This window comes from Microtus oregoni, unplaced genomic scaffold (assembly GCF_018167655.1).
Source record: "Microtus oregoni isolate MIOR12 unplaced genomic scaffold, Mior012 000060F_ref0000265, whole genome shotgun sequence".
In the NCBI taxonomy this organism is placed as follows: domain Eukaryota; kingdom Metazoa; phylum Chordata; class Mammalia; order Rodentia; family Cricetidae; genus Microtus; species Microtus oregoni.
The window spans coordinates 2,717,397-2,737,787 of NW_024543870.1; the positions used below are offsets into that span (position 1 = coordinate 2,717,397).

The window sequence follows — 20,391 nt, forward strand, 5'->3', positions numbered from 1 at the left end:
AACTCATAAAAATGAAAAGATATTAATAACAGATATTCCTAAGACTATTATTTGCAAGGGGAAAAGCTCATTATAAGTAAAATTAATTAAATTTCAAAATTAAAACCAATTATTTATTTTAATCTCAATAAATATTCAATATTCTAACTTATCAATGTATTCCCACGAAAAGCAAAAATATTGTTATCTATTCTATGTCGTATGTCAGATTACCAAGTATAAATGAACATAAAAGCATTTAACTTTTTACACACCACCAACACACACTTGTGAACTCACTTGGGTAAATATGGATCTTTCCAACAGCAGCAGCAGTTTCTACAAAGTTATTTACCTTGTCCTGGTTTTGCAGTTACAGCTGCTCCAGCAGATGGCGGCTCAAACTCCTGTCAATTACAATCATGTTTAAATTACGAAGTCCCGAATACAATGGAGAAGTTGTAATGAAAAAACACAGAGTCACAGTTTTACCTTTGCTTTCTTTGATTCTGGATCAAACCTTTCGAGAATTAACTTAGCTGTCTTATAAGTTTCTTTTTCCATGACTTCTTCAAGCTACAAACAAAAATTCCCATAAATTGTTATATTTTGAATCATTATTTGTTTTTATAAATCGTATTCAAAAGATATTAAAATCTTGGAATCAAAAAAAAATAAAATCACCCCTCTCCTGTTTGTACTTACATTTAGCAAATGTATCTAAATAAAAAGATTTCCTACGATCAAATAATTAAAATCCAAGTTTTTAAAATAGTTTCTAACCTCTAACACATTGCTTGTATTTTAGCAGCTTTACTGCAAGGAAATACCAAATCTGGCTAATTGTTTACATATAATGAGGAGAATAATTACATGCACCGACTTCAATAATGGAATGTGCAGAAATCTATCAGCCATCATTATCGGAAGTTATTAGACATGACAAGCAAGTGACAGGCAATTCCTCAGATTTATTTCCTCATAGCACTTAATGCTATTAATTTAAGAAGGTCGTTAGCCAAGAGCTTTACAAAATAAAATCTCTGTGCCAATTAGCTGCTGTCAGCATCGATTTTAGATTATTTATTAGCAGAAGCAATTAGCTTGCTGCGAGTGCAGTGAAAACTCACTAACTGGAGAACAGCCATGGCTTTGCTCAAGTGACTCAAAAAGCTAACGTCCTCCCGGCCCCCTTTATTATTATTTTTTACTTAGATTCAAACGACTTTAGAATAAAAAAAAAATCCAACAGGATTTAAGTAAAATTTGTATTGGGTTTTACGCTCACACTAGGGCCTGTAATTAAAACGCTTCTTGTTCCAGCACTTTACTTACTATGTTCTCAAGTCACTTTAAAGCCTAATACAGGGGTTTGATTTTAAAAGTAATCACTAGTAAAATATCACTTCAGCAATACTTAGAGTTAAGATCTAGTCTAAGATAGTCAGCACGAAAAAAAAAAACTAGGGAAAAATTGGAACAGGACCTTCTCCTTCCCAGTGACCAATAACCACTTATATTCATTATAGGTCGTGTTCATTCCAGGGACACTTATTTTAGAAAGCGACTCAAATGACATTTACTTAGCTAAAGCATAGCTTTAAAAGAAATAACCCACACAACAGAAGTTAATAGATTCCCCATTAAATGTTCAACGTTTAAGAAGCTAAGTTCTGAGATTAATGAATCTCAATTTAGTAAAACTAAAATATTTTACTAATTATTCCACAATTATAACAAATTAATAATGATAAATAATATATAATAAATGAAGTTACTTTAATTTCATGATATAAAATTCATTTTGGACTAGAGAAAATTAAGAATAAGTAGAGAAAGGGTATCACACAATACATCCCCAAATCAATGTCATTATGGAATATTAAAGAATTTAATCTCTGATGCTAATGCTTTTTAGACCTCTTGTGAAACAGAACTCTCAGTAACAACAGAAATGCTCTACACTAGCACAACAGAAGTCACTAAGACGAATATGGTGAGTGAGCACTTAAAGTGTTGCATTGTGACCTACAGATAATTTACAGTTTTATTCCACTATGAATAATAAAAACATGAATGTCAGGGTGGCAAGAAGCTACTGATTCTATCAGCATAGCTACAGGTGCAGCCTACTGCTATGTTTACAAAGACTGGCGTGTTAAGGAAATTAAGCCAGTCTCAGAGAAGCAGGTATTGTGTGTTTTCTCCTGTATGTGATTCCTAGGTTTTACACACATACAAAAACATGTGTAAACATGCCATGAGTGAGAGTGTCTGCGGGGAAAAGTCTACTAATGGAAGTGGGGAGACCAGGGAGACACGAGAAGGGAACTTGCTCAATACAATACATACTTGTGTCAATATGTCCTTATGTAACGTAATAAATATAATGACTATATGTAGTGAAAGTTTTTAAAAGATAAAAATGTTTTAAATTTTTTTAAAGGTTAGACAAAACTGTCATCTTTAACAGAGAACTCAAATCAATGCTATTTCAACAACTGCAAATCCTAGTAAGTCAGTCAGTCTTAATATTCACGTGTGTGTCTGTTTCATTTATTTTCCTTAATAAGATAATTCTAAAGTACTAATTGATACAAACCCACTCTCCATTACATTTTGTAATTGTTACTAAAATTCTTTTCATACAACATGCACCCATCGTGAGATACTGTGCTACCGCAGGCAAGCAAGTGATCAAGGACTAAAACCTTTAAAGTCAGGAGCCAAAATGAATTGTCTTCAGTTTAAGTTGAACACCTCAGTTCTTTATCACAGCAACAGAAAACGAATCAACTTATTATACTCCAGACACAAGTACACTAAACAGATTACACTTGAGTAAATTCCATCTCATGAGTTTTCTATATAACTTCATACTACCAGCAATCACCGCCATTTCCATTTTAATTCTAAGAAAACGTGTAAAACCATAAAGGCAAACCCCAAGATCAACTCACTTATACAGACTTTCATGTGCTGACCTCTGAGCCCCTCAGCCCTTTGTCTTACTCTAGTACTCTTCCCAAAACACACAAAGCATTCACGAACTAGCCTCTCAATGGGTATCCGTGTGCTCACCACTGCAGGGGTAAAGCAAAAGATACCAGAAAAAATATCATAGTCTCTCATTTCAGTGTTTTCATGTTGAGTTTCCCTTATAACTAATATTCCTTTTTTCCTCTCTATCTCTGTCTCTCTCTCTCTGTACTCTGTACTAAAGAAACCTAAGAATGAACACAAGTATACATTTCCTCTACTGGGGCTCTAAAACACACTCTGAGCACTCACCTTTATACCCTCTGCCTCATTTAGTTCTTCAATATGAATTATTTGCTTACTTTCCCAACTAGTATAGTTCTCAGAATCTAAAAACACCACATCTAACCTTTTTCCTGTATATTATCATTAACTACAAAAAATCATAATTTCAACATCAAAATACTGTCAAAAGTGTTCCTTGAAGAGTCACTAAGGTATAATATATAAACATTAATTATTCCGTTCTTAACTTATTTATATAAATTAACTTTAGATAAAATTTAACTTACTATCTTTTTCTTCTGGGATTTTAAATCATCCAAAGCTTCATCTAGAAAAGAAGATTTAAATAAAAGCTAAATCAAATATTAAGATGCTTAGATATGAAACTCAATCATCATAAATAATATACATGAAGTAAACACAAGAAAATGTCCAGGATTCCTCTAAATTTATCACATATGCAGAGATAAAAATTATCTTAATGTTTACCCATATATTTCATATTCTGGCTGTATTATACATTTCAAGATTCAGGAAAAATATTAATGGACTTTATATAGACAAAATTTTTTGAACAATTTATTTTTATTTTATGTGCATTGGTGTTTTGCCTGCATGGATCTCTGTGTGAGGGTGTCAGATTCCCTAGAACTGTCTTGCACAGAACTAGAGTTTAGTTCCAAACACCCCATATCGGGCAACTCACAACCACCTAGAAGTCCAGTTCCAATGATCAAATGCCCTCTTCCAGTCTCCGCAGAATGTACTACATACATGGGGCATATAAATACATGCAGGTGCGCGCGCGCACACACACACACACACACACACACACATATATAATAAAACTTTTTAAGTGAAAATATTAAGTGTATTTTAGATAGTGTTTGTCAGAGATTAAGCATGTAGTTATATTCAAAGAGGATAGGGATACCAAAAAAATAGGATAAGGAAAAGTGTGAGAAAAAAAAAATCAAAGGTATCTCAAGATAAGTGGTTATTTGGACTCGGCCACATATACTGAAGCAGACAGAAGTGAGGTCGTATGCAAGGAGGATATTCTAAAGGCCATCTACTTATACAACCTTATTTACATACTGAATCAAACAAAATATTCTTAAAGCAAGTAGAACTTCTTAAATTACCAGAATTTTTATATTTTATATTAATATTTTATTAATATTTCTAAGTATGATTAATGCATTATATTATTATTACTCTATTTTAAAATATACTTCAAAATAATGTAAATAGTGAAGATGAAGGCAAAAACAAAATTAAGATAGACCGTGAGTTGATAACTGTTTCAGTAGAATGACAGATACTCGTTAATTCAATATACTAAACTTTGTACAGTGGGAAAAAAAAACAAAAAAAGAAAAAGAAGCAAACAATATGGAAAGTTTATTTTTAGAAGAATGTATACTTCTCATTGAACACAGAGAGGTCAAGCTGGTGCTTAGCTAGGGCCTTTGCTGTTAGTGAAGACTGGGGCTCATGTACTGAAAGATACTCGATACTGCAGAGGAAAAGGACCAACACCAGCCCAGCTACAAGTCCTGTAGTCCACGCTGTGACTTCTCTGCACGGCACTCTAGTACAACAATAGCACAGAAGCTGAGGGAGTAACCAGTCGCTCTCTACTTAGATTCTAGGCCCACCCCACAAGGTGGAACTCATGCCAGACACTGCTCAGGTGGCCAAAACTCTAAGACCTAGGAGAAAACTAAGTACTACTATTCTGTCAACACAGTGGTTTTCAACCTATGGGCCATAACTCCTGTACAGGTCAAATGACCCTTTTACAGGGATCGCATATCAGATATCCTGCAATCAGATATTTACATTATGATTCATAACAGAAGCAAAATTACAGTTATAAAGTGGCAATGGAACTAATTTTATGGTTAGCGTTCAGCACAACATGAGGAATGGCATTAAGGGGTCCCAGCATTAGGAAAGTTGAGAACCACTGTGCTCAAGGAACATAGCAATAAGAGAACCCATAATGGCATCCTGTCATACCCATAGATCATGCCTCACTCAACCATCACCAGAGAACCTTTCATTTGTAGTACATGGGAACTAACAGAGACTCACAACTAGACAATGTTTAGAGAGTGAGGGACTTTGGAACATTTCAGTCCTAAGTGGGATTCTTCAAACTCCTTCCCCCAGGGCTCAGAGACCTATGAAAGAGGCAGTGAGGAGACTGTACAGCCAGAGGGGATGGGTGACACCAAGGCAACAGTGTCTTCTAGACACAACAGGACAGGTGCACATATGAACTCAGAGAGACTTGGGGCAGCAAACACAGGGCTTACACAGTCATGTCAACACGGTTCAAGTGCTGAAAAATAGAAATGGATACGAGTTCCCAACCCTAAATAAAAAGCTTTCTCCAAATGGCATCCTCTCGCAAAGGAAAAATTAGTTTTCTCCAATGGAGTCTGATTGGGCATGTTAACCACACTTTAGGGCAGGCCCCATGCCCAGTAATACATGACCAACACAAAATTAATTCAAAGGTATTTTTATAGGCCTTTTGTCTCATATTTGCTTTTTGGACTTTTTTTGTTTGTTTGTTTTACTGGTCTTATAGATTATGATGTTTGATTTTGTGTTTTTATGAGTTTTGTTTTTGCATGTATCTGAGTGTATATATGTGTGTGTCTTGTGATATTTTTGTTTTTGCTTTTTTTATTCTGGCTTTTTCTTTAATTGCCTATTGTTTTCAAAAGAGAGAGAGAAAAGGGTGTGGAGTAAGCTAGGTATAGAAGGAGTAAGCTAGGGAAGGATCTGGGAGGATTGAGGGAGGGAAAACAATGATCAGAATATACTGTATGAAAACATTTTCAATAAATAAATGTATAACTGATTAAGATATTTCTTAAGACTTGAAAATCTTTACAACTTGCACATATATAAAACACACAGAAGCTGATTCTTTATTTTTATATTTCAGTTAAAACGAAGCTAAAGGGCTATGAGGTTAAGGAGAGTAATACAGTTAAAGAAAAAGTTAGAAGGCCAGAGAAATGGCTCTGTAGTTAAAAGCACTGGTTACTCTTCCAAAGGACCCAGGTTCAATTCCTAGCACACATAGACACTCATAACCATCTTTAACTAGGAGATCCAATGGCCTCTCCTTGACGCCACAGGTACCAAGTGGCTCACACAGTATAGACAAACATGCAGGTAAAATACCCATACACATAAAATAATAAACTAAGTAAAAAGAACAAGAATATGTGTGTTATATTTTACTTTGTACCAATGTTTCCCACAAAGATTAATTTAACAAATATAATTTGCTTTTATTTAAAAAAATGTTTTGTGAAAAAAAATCTAAATAAGAACTGATATATATGAAAAATAGAAATTTATTATATTCATAAACTTCATTTTATTGTCTAGCAAAGAATTCTGACACACAATGTAATCTCATACATACTATGGTCTCATAAACTATTTCATAACTAGCTTATAAAATATCACACAATGAGTTTGTTTATTTAATATATATTTATAAAAAAATATTTGGAACTTAAACTTACTATTTCTCTCTGTTCTCTTGGAAAAGAAGAAAATAAGCACAGTTCTTATGGTCCAGATGCTAGAGAGGAAGCAAAATTCAAAACAAAATCAGAATCCATAGACTTTAATTAGGGTTAGGTATTTCTCTCTACATATTAAAAGTCAAAAAGTAGTATATTCTATCAAGGAATCCAGTAGATTGCCTGAGCTTTCAACAGAGGAGTTCTTTACCTAAACTCCATAAGGGTTCCCTTGAATTACAAAACTGCCTTTGTATGAGTTTACTTCTCTAGAGAAACCATTACTTTTGTCAGTTTCTAAGGGGTCTATGAATCCCCCAAGGCATGAAGAACAATATTACAGAATGCTTTCTTTTATTAATATTTATTTTATTTTTACTTATGTGCATTTGTATGTGCACATGTATGGTGACGTCCATAGAGGCCAGAAGAAGGTGCAAGATACCTAAAGCTGAAGTTACAGTTGTAAACCTACTAACACAGATGCTAGGAACTGAACTCAAGTCTCTGCAAGAGCAGTACAAGTCTTAACCACTGAGTCATCTCTCCAACCTCAGGATGCTTTCTCTAAATAAGTATCAATTCCAAAGACTTTTCTTACATGTGCCCTTGTCGGAACAGGCATATATGTTCTCTTGTGTGAACAGGCAAGAATGTTTTGCTTTTCCAAACATGAGCATTATTATATAATCCATTGGAGAGTTCTTCTTTATGTAATAGAATAGGCTATCTGGAGAAGGAAATGGAGGGGAGGCTTACTTTCAAATAAATACTTGATAAAAAAAAATTTAGCTAAATAACTCCTTTTAAGATTTCATAGTAGCTAAGCAGTGGTGGCACATGTCTTTAATCCCAGCAATCGGGAGGCAGAGGCAGGTGGATCTCTGTGAGTTGGAAGCCAAACTGGTCTACAGAGAGTTCCAGGACAACCAAGGTCATACAGAGAAACCTTACCTCTAAAAAGGGTTTTATGGAAATAACTCTTTAGGCTTTGAACTACTATCATATCCAAAAATATTAAAAGAATTAAGAGAAACTCAAAACTAATCCTATCACAACCTTGTCAAGGTCATCTCTTCAAGTCAATATAAATATAGAAAAACAGTAGGCCAGCCAGATGGCTCTGAGGGTAAAGTGCTGTGAACACCTGATAACATGAAGGCACATAATCAGCCCCACAGGACTGTCCTCCTTAAGTGTGCCATGACATGTGTGAACACCCCCCCCAAACATACATACACACAAATGAAAAGATTAAAAATTAAATGAATTATAAAAAAAATGATATTAAACAAATAATAATAAATAAATGGATCTTTCAAATGAAACAGGCCCAGATGGATTACTAGTGAAATCTCCTGTTTTAAGAACGAACACTGAGCTTAAACTACTCCAGAAAATAGAAAGGGGAATAACACTACCAAACTTTTTATGAAGCCAGTATTATCTTGATACCAAAACCAGAAAACAAGATAAAACAACAAAAGAAGAAAATTATAGGCTAGTTTCCCTAGTGAATATAGAAATATAAAAATATTTACAATTCAAAAAAGCATCAAAAAGATCATCTACCACATCAAGCTCTAGCAAGCGAACAGACAAGAGGGAACCCTTATGTACACTGTTGGTGGGAATGTGAGCTAATCCAGCCTGTAATTATCATGCAAATTCCTGAAAAAATAACAAATAGATCAACTCTAAGATGCAGGCGTGTCAATCCAAAGTATTTACTAGAAGGTCTCCAGTTAGTCAAAAACACAGTTGGAGACATTCCATTCATACCAAACATCTCCCACAAATAACTGGCTCAAAATAAAGTAAATATAATATATAGAAAGCCTTTTTTATAAAACCAAAAAAATACATTATATTTAAAAACTAAAATTAACTTCTTTCTTATCACCAAAATGCACTAAATTTTAAACCAGAAATTCAAAGAGACTGACATACTGGATCATAAAATAAAATCTAATCCTTAACGTGAACTAACTTTCAAACTGTTTTCTCAGACTGAAAATCATGAACAGAGACATACCAGGGCCCAAAAAAGTAGAAAATGCTTATGTGGTATTAAATACCACAAAAACAAAGACTTAACTAGACAAAATTACTTATCTTTTTAATTTTACTACCACAAATTAGTTGGATAAAATAATGGGTTTCATTATAATGTTTCCTTACATATGTACATATTGCACTTCTAAAAGATCTATGAAAATAGTTTTTAAAGGTATGGCTCCTTTCTAAAAATTCACCCACTAAGCAGCATCTGGGGTTGGGGAGACTTCAACCAACATCTCATCCCTACACAAAAGTCAATTAAAAATACATTACAAACCAGTATAACATATTTCGTTTAAAAGGCTTAAAAAAAATCATCTCTGGGGAAATCTCTGGGGCATATAATTAAGGAAAAAGTTCTTAAACGTGATAGAAAAACAATATTCATAAAAATAAAACTGACAAACAGCATCTCATCAAAAAAATTTAAAACTTCTGTCATGGGAATCCTTGAGATGGGAAAGGTGTTTGCCATCAAGCCTAAGGACTAAGTGGAGGGAGAGAATCAGCTCCTTCAGGTTGTTCTCTGACCTCCACAGGGGTATATTTGTGTGGAGAAAAGGAAGGAAGGGAGAGAATGAAGGAGAGAGGGAGGAAGCAGTAGGCTGGCCAAATGACTGAATATACTTCAAAAGGCTGCCATGTTTGCCAGTCTTCTAACTAACTCAGGAAATACCCAGCAGTAGGAAGCATGAAAACTGTGTGAGATGGTTTGAATAAGAATGGTCCCCATAGCTCATATTTGAACACCTGGTGGTGGAACTGTTCGGAAGGGATTAGGAGATTTGATCTTGTTGGAGATGTCAGTGGGGGTGAGCGCTGAGGTTTCAAACGCCCAGGCATTTCCAGTGTGCCCCTCTGCCTCATGGCTGTTTTCTCAACATGTGAGCTCTCAGCTGCTGCTCTAGCACCATCCCTGCCTAACAGCTGCCACCATGCTCCCCGCCATGATGGTCATAGAGTAACCTTGGGAACCATGAGTCCCAAATTAAACTCTTTCTTTTAAACGTTACTTTGGTCATAGTATTTTGTCACTGCAATAGAAAAGTAAGTAGGATCAAAGTAACCATTTTGTTAAAACTATTCTTAACAGCTTCTAACTGAAGTGGGGAAAGAAAGAGAGAGAGAGAGAGAGAGAGAGAGAGAGAGAAAGATGACCACCTTTCTCGGTTCCCTTGCTTAAATTTCTTCCCTCAGAGTCCCAGAGAAAACAACAACAAAAAAGATTTGATTTAATTAAAAAACAAATCCACCATGAAGGAAGACAATGGTTTATTCCTCTAGGGAGATCAAATTTTTAAAGTAATTAATTTCTAAAATTAGAGAGAATAAAATGTCTAGAAATTTTTATTAAGAAAGAAAGGAAATGAAGGATTGAGAGAGGGAAGGAAGGAAAAGAAACGGAACATGTCTGAAAGAGTGCTTATGACATTAAAAGGTAAGTAGCTGAGGTATGACTAAGGGAAAGAGTGGTTGTCTAGCAAGCATGGGGCACTGGGCTTAATGACCACATACACACAAAAAACATCTAAAAGTTGTTCACTTTAAAATGAACCAATTAGAGCTAGACTGTAGTGATATTTTGTTTGTGATCTAACAAATAAAGCTTGCCTGATGATCAGAGTGCTGAGCTAAATCACTAGTTAGCCATAGAGGCCAGACGGTGGTGACACACACCTTTAATCCCAGCAGCACTCGGGAGGCAGAGGCAGACGGATCTCTCTTAGTTCAAAGCCACCCTGGGCTACACTAGATTGATCCAGTCTCAAAGAGAAACAGATTCAGGTGATGGTGGCTCACACCTTTAATCCCAGTACTTGGGAGTCACACGTCTTTAATCCCAGTACTCGGGAGGAGGAGACAGAAGTGATATGACTGGGCAGAGAGAGGAATATAAAACAGGAGGAGACAGGAGCTCAGATGCAGTCTGAGGACTTGTAGAGACAGGAGTGCCCTCCATCGGAGAGGATTTAAGAGACAGGAGTGCCCCTTCCATCGGAGAGGATTTAAGAGACAGGAGTGCCCCTTCCATCAGAGCACTGGTAGAGGTGAGAGCTCTCCAGTGGCTGACTGCTCTGCTTCTCTGGTCCTTCAGCTCTCACCCCCTAATATGTGACTCTGGGTTTTTATTCTTAATGCCAATTAGAATTCGTGCTATACCCGATGCAGTTCAGTCATAGATAGACTATTTACCTAGCATACACTGAGGCCTTGGGTTGGAGACACACACATACACACACACACACACCAAGCAGACCTGGCTGTGCACGCTTTTAATGCAGCCACTCAAGAAACTAAAATAGGAAAATCTAAATTCCAGGCCTTGTCCAAGCTACAGAGCAACTTCAAGGCCAGCCTGATCATTTGAGCAAGACCCTGTCTGAAAATAAAAGCTAAAAAGGGTTTGAGGATGTAGCTCAGATAGAATGATTGCCTAATACATATATCCCTAGCACCCCTTAAAAAAATAAAAAAAAAAAACTACTTACGTATGCATGTGCATGTCTGTCTGTGTATGTCTGTGTGTCTGTATAGCCAACTCAGACAGGCATGTAGAACATACCCATCTTCACAGCATTCAGGAGGATTACCAGTTGGAGGCCACCCTAGACTAGACTATGTACCGAGATATTATTTCTTTATTTCTTGAAGAAAACAGATCAATCAATCCCGAAAATAATGTACATCTGCAGAAATAAAAATGTCTAAGTATACCCAAACCTTGCTCCCTGTGGCAAAGCCTAACGATGCCCATGAAACAAACGCTACATTCTGAGTATAACTTAGTGGGTTAGAGGGTAGAATACCTGCCTAGTACATGTGAAGCCCTGGGGATTTGAGCCTTAGCACTGGGCGTGGGAAGCGAAGGGGAATATACCCCAGTAGTAGAGTATTTGTTTAGTATGTATAAGGCCTTGGATTTGATCCTCAGCACTAAAAAAGCAACATTTAAGTTTAAAAGAATTGAAAAAATTATATCCACTTAAGTCTATGTTCTAGGAAACAATAATGGAACCTAAAGTTCATCCGTCTTATAAACAAGGTGAAAACGGAGCACTGATACCCTACTACCAAGGGCAATTCTGCAACAGCTGTGACTGGACTGCAAAGGCTCTGTCTTGGCCCTTGACCTCTATAGTTGAGGCAGCGCCAAATACGTAATAGAGATAATGGTCACATTTTGAACATATCAGACAAATTTTCTAAGTGGTCGAATCAAGAAAAATGTGAAGAATAAAGCAATACATTTTATTGCTCCTTCTGCTTCCAATACTTGAAGTAAATCCTAGTCCAGCCGTCAGAACTGCTCTCTAAGGAAAAAAGGCCAATCAAACTTAAGTAATAGTTCCTACTACCAATAAAATAATCCAGGTGATAACTCTTTATTTACCTCAGCATCCACTTCCACACCTGTATTGTTTCATGCTGACTGTCACTGCCTGGAAAGACAATCTATTCTTTGTTAGGTAACTTGGCCTGTGCTTCCCAAAGTGAAGAGCTCACTGAAACAGAAGCCACAACAGTAGAGAACGGGGTAACAATGAACGAGACGAAGTGAAGTGGTTCTGCAACTTATCAAACCAGAGAGCACTAACTACAGTGACACATGGCAATCAGAGAGCACAGCAACCAAATGCTTCATGGGTAGGCAAGACGACTCGGTAGACAAAAGCTCTTGAAGCAGAGTAGGATAGCCCAAATTCAATCCCAGGACCCACATGGTAGAAGAGAACTGCCAGCCAAAAAGAATGTTATCTGACCTAAAGCCACATGTGCAAACACACACACACACACACACACACACACACACACACACACACACAAAATGAAGGAACAAATATAACTGTTCTAGCTGCCTTTCTGTGGCTGCTAAAACCCACTAACAAAACCCACTGAAGACAGGAACGCTTTGTTTGGTTTATACTCAAATGTCACAGTCCACCACTAAGGAACTCAAACAAGAACGTGAAGGTAGAAACCGTGAAGGAAAACTGTTTCCGGGCTTATGCCCAGGCTCATGCTTAGCAGCTGTCTTCAGGCCAATCTGATCCAGCGAACCCTTCAAGTGAGACCCCCTTCTCCAATGACTCTAGGCTATGTCAAGTCAACACTTAAACACTTAATGAAGTTTTTCTACTTTTAAAAATGATTCAGGCTAAGAATATAGCTCAGTGGAAAGTAACTCATGCACTGGGTTCCATCCCAGGATCATCAAAAATAATTACTATAATTATTTTAATAAAGTGATTGTTTCAAAAGTGATTCTTATGACTTAGTAACAGATCCAGCAAAGCACAATTTGGGGCAGCAGTTGAAATTAGCAGAGTTCTCTATCGGGGATCTATAAATTACCTTTTATAATCAGAAAATCAACTGCTCTATAGAACTGAATGTCAAGTAAGAGTAGTTTTCCTAGTTTTGTGAAAATATTTAAATCAAGTAAGTATCTCATACTTTTAACCTTATTTTCTCCCTTTTTTATGAAAAATATAAAGGAAACAGTATAAGAGTTCAGTATTATAAGTTCATCTACTTGAAATTTAAAAAGCTCCAAAAGATTTCTAAAAAGAAAGGAAACAAGCTAAGAGTGAGGCTGGTAGCAGAGCCCAGAGACAAAGCTCTAGCCAAGGACATGACGAGGCCCCACAGCCAATGTCCAGAAGATTAACTGCAATGTTCCACATGAACTCAATTCCAGTTCTCAGATCTGAACATAAAAATAAACTTGTTCACCTCTGCACATGCAAAGTTGATTACTTTATGGGTTTGGGAGTTCAAATTTAGAAATATGTCCCAGACTAAACGCAAAACCAAAATCTTAAATTTCTTTTTCTATATCCCATTTTTTCCTATCATATTGTGTCAGCTTTAACTTCTAAAACATTTCTAAATTATTTATTAACTTCTAGTGTTACTGTTACTGAGCAGCCCAATCACCTTTATCTTTAGATAAATTTATGAAACCAAGCATGGTAGTGTAGGTCTTTAATCACAGCGCTCAGGAGGCAAAAACAATCAATCTCTATGGGTTTGAGGCCAGCCTGGTGTACACAGTGAGTTGCAGGCCAGCTACTCCACACAATGAGACCTAGTCTCAAAAGTAAAACAAGATAAGTTAGATAGCAGCTTCCCAGGTGTTGTATTTTCTCCTCTCCTCTTACCAATCCTCACGACAGCACCTAAGTGACCCTCTGAATGTAATTTCCATCGTGCCATTCTTCCCATTCCGCCCGCTACGAGATGCTTCCTCCCAGCTTTGACTGCCCATGATCTGGAACTTGCCTGATTCTCCAAGCTCACTTCACAGCATTCTCCTCTCCGTCACACACCCCAAATACGCCCCTTCTCTGCCCTCACAGAAGGCATATATTCATATATCTTCTATTGAATTTTCTCTAACTTCCATACTCATACTCAACCATCCATCCGACAGCTCCAATTGGAAAATGAGGGGTCTACCAAACCTTCTCCTGCTCATGGTGTTCACTATTTTGATGAATGATAATAATCTCAGCCAAACATCCCAAACTAGAAGCCTGAATTTTATCCTTGAAATGATTCTTCCTCTTCACCCCATAATCAGCCAATCACCAAATGCCTCTCAATTCTACTAAATCTCCAACACATCAATTTCATTCAATCCATCTGCTCTTCTCCTACCCACCCAATACAAATCATTCATCATTTCTCTTTATCAACTATAATATCCTTCTAGCTTCCTACTCTAGATCCACTCTTACTTCCTTCTAATCTATTAGATCTTCACTCTCAGAGGCTATGATGATGTGCTGGTTATTCTTGTCAATTTGGCTGGATTTAGAATGACTTAGGAGAAAGACATCTGAACATGTCTGAGAGGCTCACCTAAAGTGGGAAAGCCTACGCTGCACATGGATAGACTGTGCTCGGGGCTGGGTCCCCGATAATAAAAAGGTAAATGCCCAGGGTAGCAATAGCATTCACCTCATTCTGCTCAAAACCACACACTCCTACAGCCATGGCTGCAGCTCCTCTTGCTGCCATGTCACGGCACGTCACACATATCCACTCTGCAAGTATAAAATTCAAACACCAGTTTTACAGGAGTCTGTAGTAGACAGCACCACAGATATCCTTCCTAACACAGTAATCTTGACAAAGTGTTGTGCAGACACAATCACAATAACTGTGCAGATACAATCACAGTTACTGATTTTAAGTGGGAGACTATCAGGGATTACCCAGGTAAATCAGAGTCGACCAACAACCTAAGTCTGCAGTTCTCCCGCAGAGACTCCAAATACACTTCTGTCTAACCCCTGCAGACTCACTCAGGCCTGGGTCTAAGCAAAGACCCAGTTAATCTGCCTGAGTTTCTGAACTTCAAAGCTCTGATATAATGGATATTGTTCTAAGCTGCTTAACTTGAGAACAATGGAAAACGTAACCAAGACTGTTTCTAGGACCTGTCCCCAAGCCTGGGTTAGGGCCCCTGTTAAAAGTTCCCATAGCATTTTGTATTTCTCTGTCATAACATTAATCACACTGATTCCTTAATATATATAAAACCTAAAATTTACAGCCAATGATTTTTTTAATTTTGTTCACCATATACTATTATAACCCAATGTCTACACAATTATTATTCATAAATGTTTGCTAATTAAATGAAGACTTAGTGTTTCCCAAAATCCTCAGTTGAGATACACCTCCCATAAAGTGCCAGATTATGAAATAGTTAAGAAGGAATAATTAATTGGCTGATAGCAATAATTAAAAAGAGAGGCATTAGGATGAAAGATACATACTTGGAGGCATTTGGACACTTATTATTTCGGTATTACAAACCCTCCCCACTCATCTCCATACTCCATATATCATGCCCAATGCCTATAGCAGTAATTCTCAGCCTTCCTAAGGCTGGGACCCTTTAATACCATTCTTCATGCTATAGTGACCCCCAAAACCATAAAATTATTTTCACTAATTCATAACTGCAATTTTTATGTTAAAAGTCATAATGTAAACATCTGATATGCAGGATATCTATTATGCAACCACTTTGAAAGGGTTATTTGACCTCTGAAGGGGTCAATACCCACAGGTTAAGAACCATTGGCCTACAGGAACTATGGTAGCCTAACAGAAAACTATAAAATATTACTAGCAACAATGGTGCTATCCCTAAGATATAGTGATATTTTATTTGTGTTTTAACAAGTAAAGTTGCCTGAAGATTTGAGTGCAGAACTAAGTAAGCCACTAGAAGCCAGGCGGTGGTGGCCCACATCTTTAATCCCAGCATTAGGGAGGTGGAGACAGGAAGGGATACAGCTGGGCAGTGAGAGGAATACAAGGCAGGAGGAGACAGGAGCTCAGACAGATGCAGTCTGTAAATGCAGTCTGAGGATACACAGGACCGCCCCTTCAGTCTGAGCATTGGGAGAGGTAAACCGTCTCTCTAGTGGCTGGCTCCCCTGCTACTCGGACCTCTAGGCTTTCACCCCCTAATACCTGACTCTGGGTTTTTATTAAGAACAACCCTTTAGGTTATAGACTAGAAATTATACAATTTAAAAAAATAGTTATCAAACTATAAAAATAGTCCAAACTTATTCAATCTGAGATAATATCTTATAATAAAAAGAGAATGAATATATTAAAAGTATCTGGTCAGAAAAAGAAAGGATCAACAAAAAGAAACTTTACTTACATAAAAGGAAAAGCAAAGAATGGGAGTGTCATGGCAAGTCTTGCTGTAAATTCGTCAGGAAGATACCACAGGTACACAATTAAGCATGTAAACAGATAAAGAACTGAAGAATAGATAATTAATCTTCCAACCCATAATTTTTGCAATCTCTGATTTTTTTCTCTAAATTCTTCCAATGCTTCAATTTCCTGTTAAAAGAGAAATATTCCGTATTATTAAATCTCATAAAGCATTTAAAAATTAAAATGAGAGAACTAACATGACAGAAAGATCATACAAGAGTCCTAAGAGTCAATGAAATTCAATGTTCTACTATTTCAAAGCAAACATAAGGGAAGGAAAACTAAAAATGAACTTAAAAACTAAAAAGTTTTTCTCAACAAATTATTTTTAAACTGAAATATTAAATGTTATTTTTAATCTATTAAATTAGCAAAGACTGGAGAAATGAAACTGATACCAGCAAATACTTATTGAGTCAAAAAAAAAAAAAAATAGCTCTCCACACATGGTCTTTAGAAATCTGGCAAGAAAAAAAAAAGAATATAAATTGTAACAATGTAGGGCCAGGATGGTAGTATACACCTTTAATACTGGGGTAGAGGGAGGCAGATTTCTCCAAGTTTGAGGCCAGCCTGGTCTAAACAGAGAGTCCTAGGCCAGACAGGCAGAATAATATTAGTGAGATTGTCTCCAAATAAACAACAAAATCAAAATAATGGCTGAAACTCCATCATTCCAGTCTATTCACTACTTCCAATATTCCTAGGAAAAAAATACTTTTTAAATAAGAGAAAAATGTCAAAGCTACAGAATTTTTGCTGACTGATAAAAGCTACACAGTAGCCAGCAACCTTTATTATGTTATCTGTTACATTCATTTACACCACGTTAGCTCTAATTGCATTCAATCAGATTCTACTTGATACAGGCTTCTTAAGTCACTGAGAGACCAGATTTTTTTTTTTTTGAGATCATGTAACACTAAAGTTCTCAGGATTCCGCTATATTATTTTTAAGTTCCCATATCTCTTCTAACGTAAAATTATTAAAATATTAAGATAAAATACTAGAGTCAATGAACATACCTTATCTATATTTTCTAGAACTTCGACTGTTGAAGGTTTTGCCTGTTTTAGAAACAGAAATAAGGCATGGCATTAGAACTTGTTACTGCAAACTTAGAAACACTTGGCTTTACAGTCATTAGAACATTTTAATTCACAACTAGGTTTCTCAATGTTATCAAGCTATAGTTCTACCTGTTTTAACTACAATAGAAAAATTAAAATTACCAAACTATATAGTTGGGGGGAGGGTTTGTTTTTTTCAAGACAAGATTTCTTTGTACAGACCTACCTTTCCTGGAAATAGCTCTGTAGACCAGGTGAGTCTTGAACTCACAAAGATCCACTTGCCTCTGCCTCCCAAGTGCTTAGATTATAAGGACTCCGCCTCCACTGTACAGCTAGGATTCTTTTTTTTTTTTTTTTTTTCGCATGACAAAGCTTTTATTCATTCTCAGCGACTTAAGAAAGGCAAGCTCACTGGCGCTTCACTTGAGTATGCTGTCATCTTGAGCTTCTGCCCGTTCTCTTTCAATCCGTTTCAGCTCATCTAGTCTCTTCTTCTCCTCCGCAGCCACCCTCCTCTCCTCCTCTGCCCGGGGCTTTAGGTAACTATAGCACTTGGCACCGTAGGCCATGCCGAGGACCAGGGCTGAGTATCGGCCAAGCTTGATGAGCGGAGAGACCTGAACTGGGGGCACCATCTTGTCCGTGACCTTCAAGCCGGAAGCTTCACAGCTAGGATTCTTAAAGTAACACTTTCCCTAAAACTTTCAACTGCGATAGTTCTACATTTACCATTCTTAACCTCAACAGAACAGACTTTTATATAAAGAAATAAATTTTCATCCAAAGGAATTAATATACCAAAATATTCACAGGCTAAAGATAGTTTAATTCAATAATGCTAAAAGCTCATTCACCTTGGGCTCTGCTAAGTACCACACTGTCTGATGCACTGAAGCACAAGGCTTTGCAGGTCTGATTCCTAAAGTACACGGTCTGGGGAAGAGTTGTTTTAAATGTGTATAGGTGTGTGCCTGCATGTATGTCTGTATACCCCATGCATCCTGGTGCCCACAGAGGTCAGAAGAGGGCACTGGACCTCCTAGAACTGAAGTTATAATAGTTGTGAGTGAGGGAAATTGTATGGCTGCTGAAATTGTATGCGACCAGTACCTTAACCTCTGAGCCATCGCTTCAGCCCCAAGTACACAGCTTCATAAAGATTAGATTTTTAAAGAGTATCTAAGAATAGTTTATAATAGCAGAGATTATTTGCCAAATATATTTTTATATAAGCCAGAATGATTTAAATGACAATTGAGAAAATATTTATCGAGACAGTAACAAATGTCAGTGCTAAAGTCCCTACTAGAGTTGTTTATGTAAGGCTGAATCACACAAAACTGCCATTTTTTTTTTTTTATGTCAAAGCAGAATACTGGCAACTTCATATAATCCAACCAAATAAAAAGAAAGAAATAATAAAATTCTCGGTCTGTCAGATTTTTAAAGAAAGTCATTTCACACATCACTGGGATAGAAAAAACCTGATCTCATAGGAGTAAAAAATGAAAAGCTACCAGTCTAGGGAAATTGGAGGTAGAGAGCTACAGGGGGTCAAAGGATACAAAACACCATATAGAATACATTCTACAGATCCACACAGCATGGGGACTATAGCTTATGGTTTATTTGTGTTTTAAGTATGCACATACACATTTATGTTTGTGTGTACTCAACGTGAGTACAGGGGACATGAGAAGCTAGAGGTGCCACATCCCTAAAACTGGAGTTCCAGGCAGCTGTGAATAACCTCTCTACGGTACTACAAACTGAACTCAGGCTTTGCAAGAGCAACAGGTGTTCTTAACCCCTTAACCATCTCTCTAGTCCTGATATACCATATTCTTGAAAAATGCTAACAAAGGGAATGTAATTATGAGCTAATGCATATGCTAATTAGCTAGATCTAAATAACATAATGTACACACTTTAAAATATCATGTTGCATATAATACATGCAATTTTACCTGTGAATTTTTAAAAAAGGGGGAGTCAATTTAGCACAAATCTAAAACATGGATTAATCTAACAAGTCAAAAGCTAAATAATATATCACTAGTCCCTATTATAAGAAATAAGAAAATTAATTTGTCCTAGACTATATAATCTCTTCTTACATTAGAAGAGTATTTAACAATATAATTTATATCTTTAACTTTGAGATACTTCCTCTAAAGGCTTAACAAAATCTTCATTTTTAATTTTGTTCAACCTATAACTCTTAAAAGCATATTTAGTGTGACATTAGTGAATTTATACGGCATGCTAAAAAAAATAAAATTCCTTAAGCCCCAGCACTAGGAAAGCAGAGATGAGGCAAATTTCTGTGAGTTCAAGGCTGCACAGTGAAACTCTGTCTCCAAAATAATTAATTAAATAAATAGACAGATAAATAAACAAGCAGATTATGCAGTCTATAAAAGCCATAACTACAGCATAAAACAAATTCAACTACTTTTAGAATAAACTTGGGATTTGGGCAATATAAGAAGAAAACTACTTGCATAAAATACACAAATAAAAATGAATTTCTGGAGACATTAGATACCCATAAAATAAACAGAACTACCAAAATAATGTCCAAAGAAGTAACTAACTCTAAATGGAGTTAAATGAGATTAAATATATAGTATCAAACTCACTGAAAAGTAAACCCCAAAGGAGACCTTTACAAAAACCTTTATGGAACATTTGTACGTCA

At 36.5% G+C, this 20,391-nt stretch overlaps 2 protein-coding genes across 3 annotated transcripts in view; both read right to left on the reverse strand.

Annotated features, from left to right (window-relative positions):
- Lnpk (lunapark, ER junction formation factor) overlaps positions 1–20,391 on the reverse strand; it is a 55,643-nt gene that overhangs the window by 28,705 nt on the left and 6,547 nt on the right. For both annotated transcript variants that reach the window (XM_041639819.1, XM_041639820.1), the window contains exons 3-8: positions 17,643–17,684; positions 16,555–16,742; positions 6,801–6,859; positions 3,531–3,571; positions 472–555; positions 335–386 (exon numbers count right to left, since the gene is read on the reverse strand). In XM_041639819.1, the coding sequence (XP_041495753.1) occupies positions 335–386; positions 472–555; positions 3,531–3,571; positions 6,801–6,859; positions 16,555–16,742; positions 17,643–17,684 (466 nt within the window). The remainder of the gene's footprint in view (positions 1–334; positions 387–471; positions 556–3,530; positions 3,572–6,800; positions 6,860–16,554; positions 16,743–17,642; positions 17,685–20,391) is intronic.
- On the reverse strand, positions 18,053–18,325 carry LOC121439330 (ATP synthase subunit e, mitochondrial-like). The gene has a single exon (XM_041639822.1). The coding sequence runs from the start codon at positions 18,323–18,325 to the stop codon at positions 18,110–18,112; it is 216 nt and encodes a 71-aa protein (XP_041495756.1). The 3' UTR covers positions 18,053–18,109.

Bases quoted from the DNA above. Each gene is read 5' to 3' on its own strand.
- LOC121439330 (XM_041639822.1), bottom strand. From the start codon at position 18,325: ATGGTGCCCCCAGTTCAGGTCTCTCCGCTCATCAAGCTTGGCCGATAC.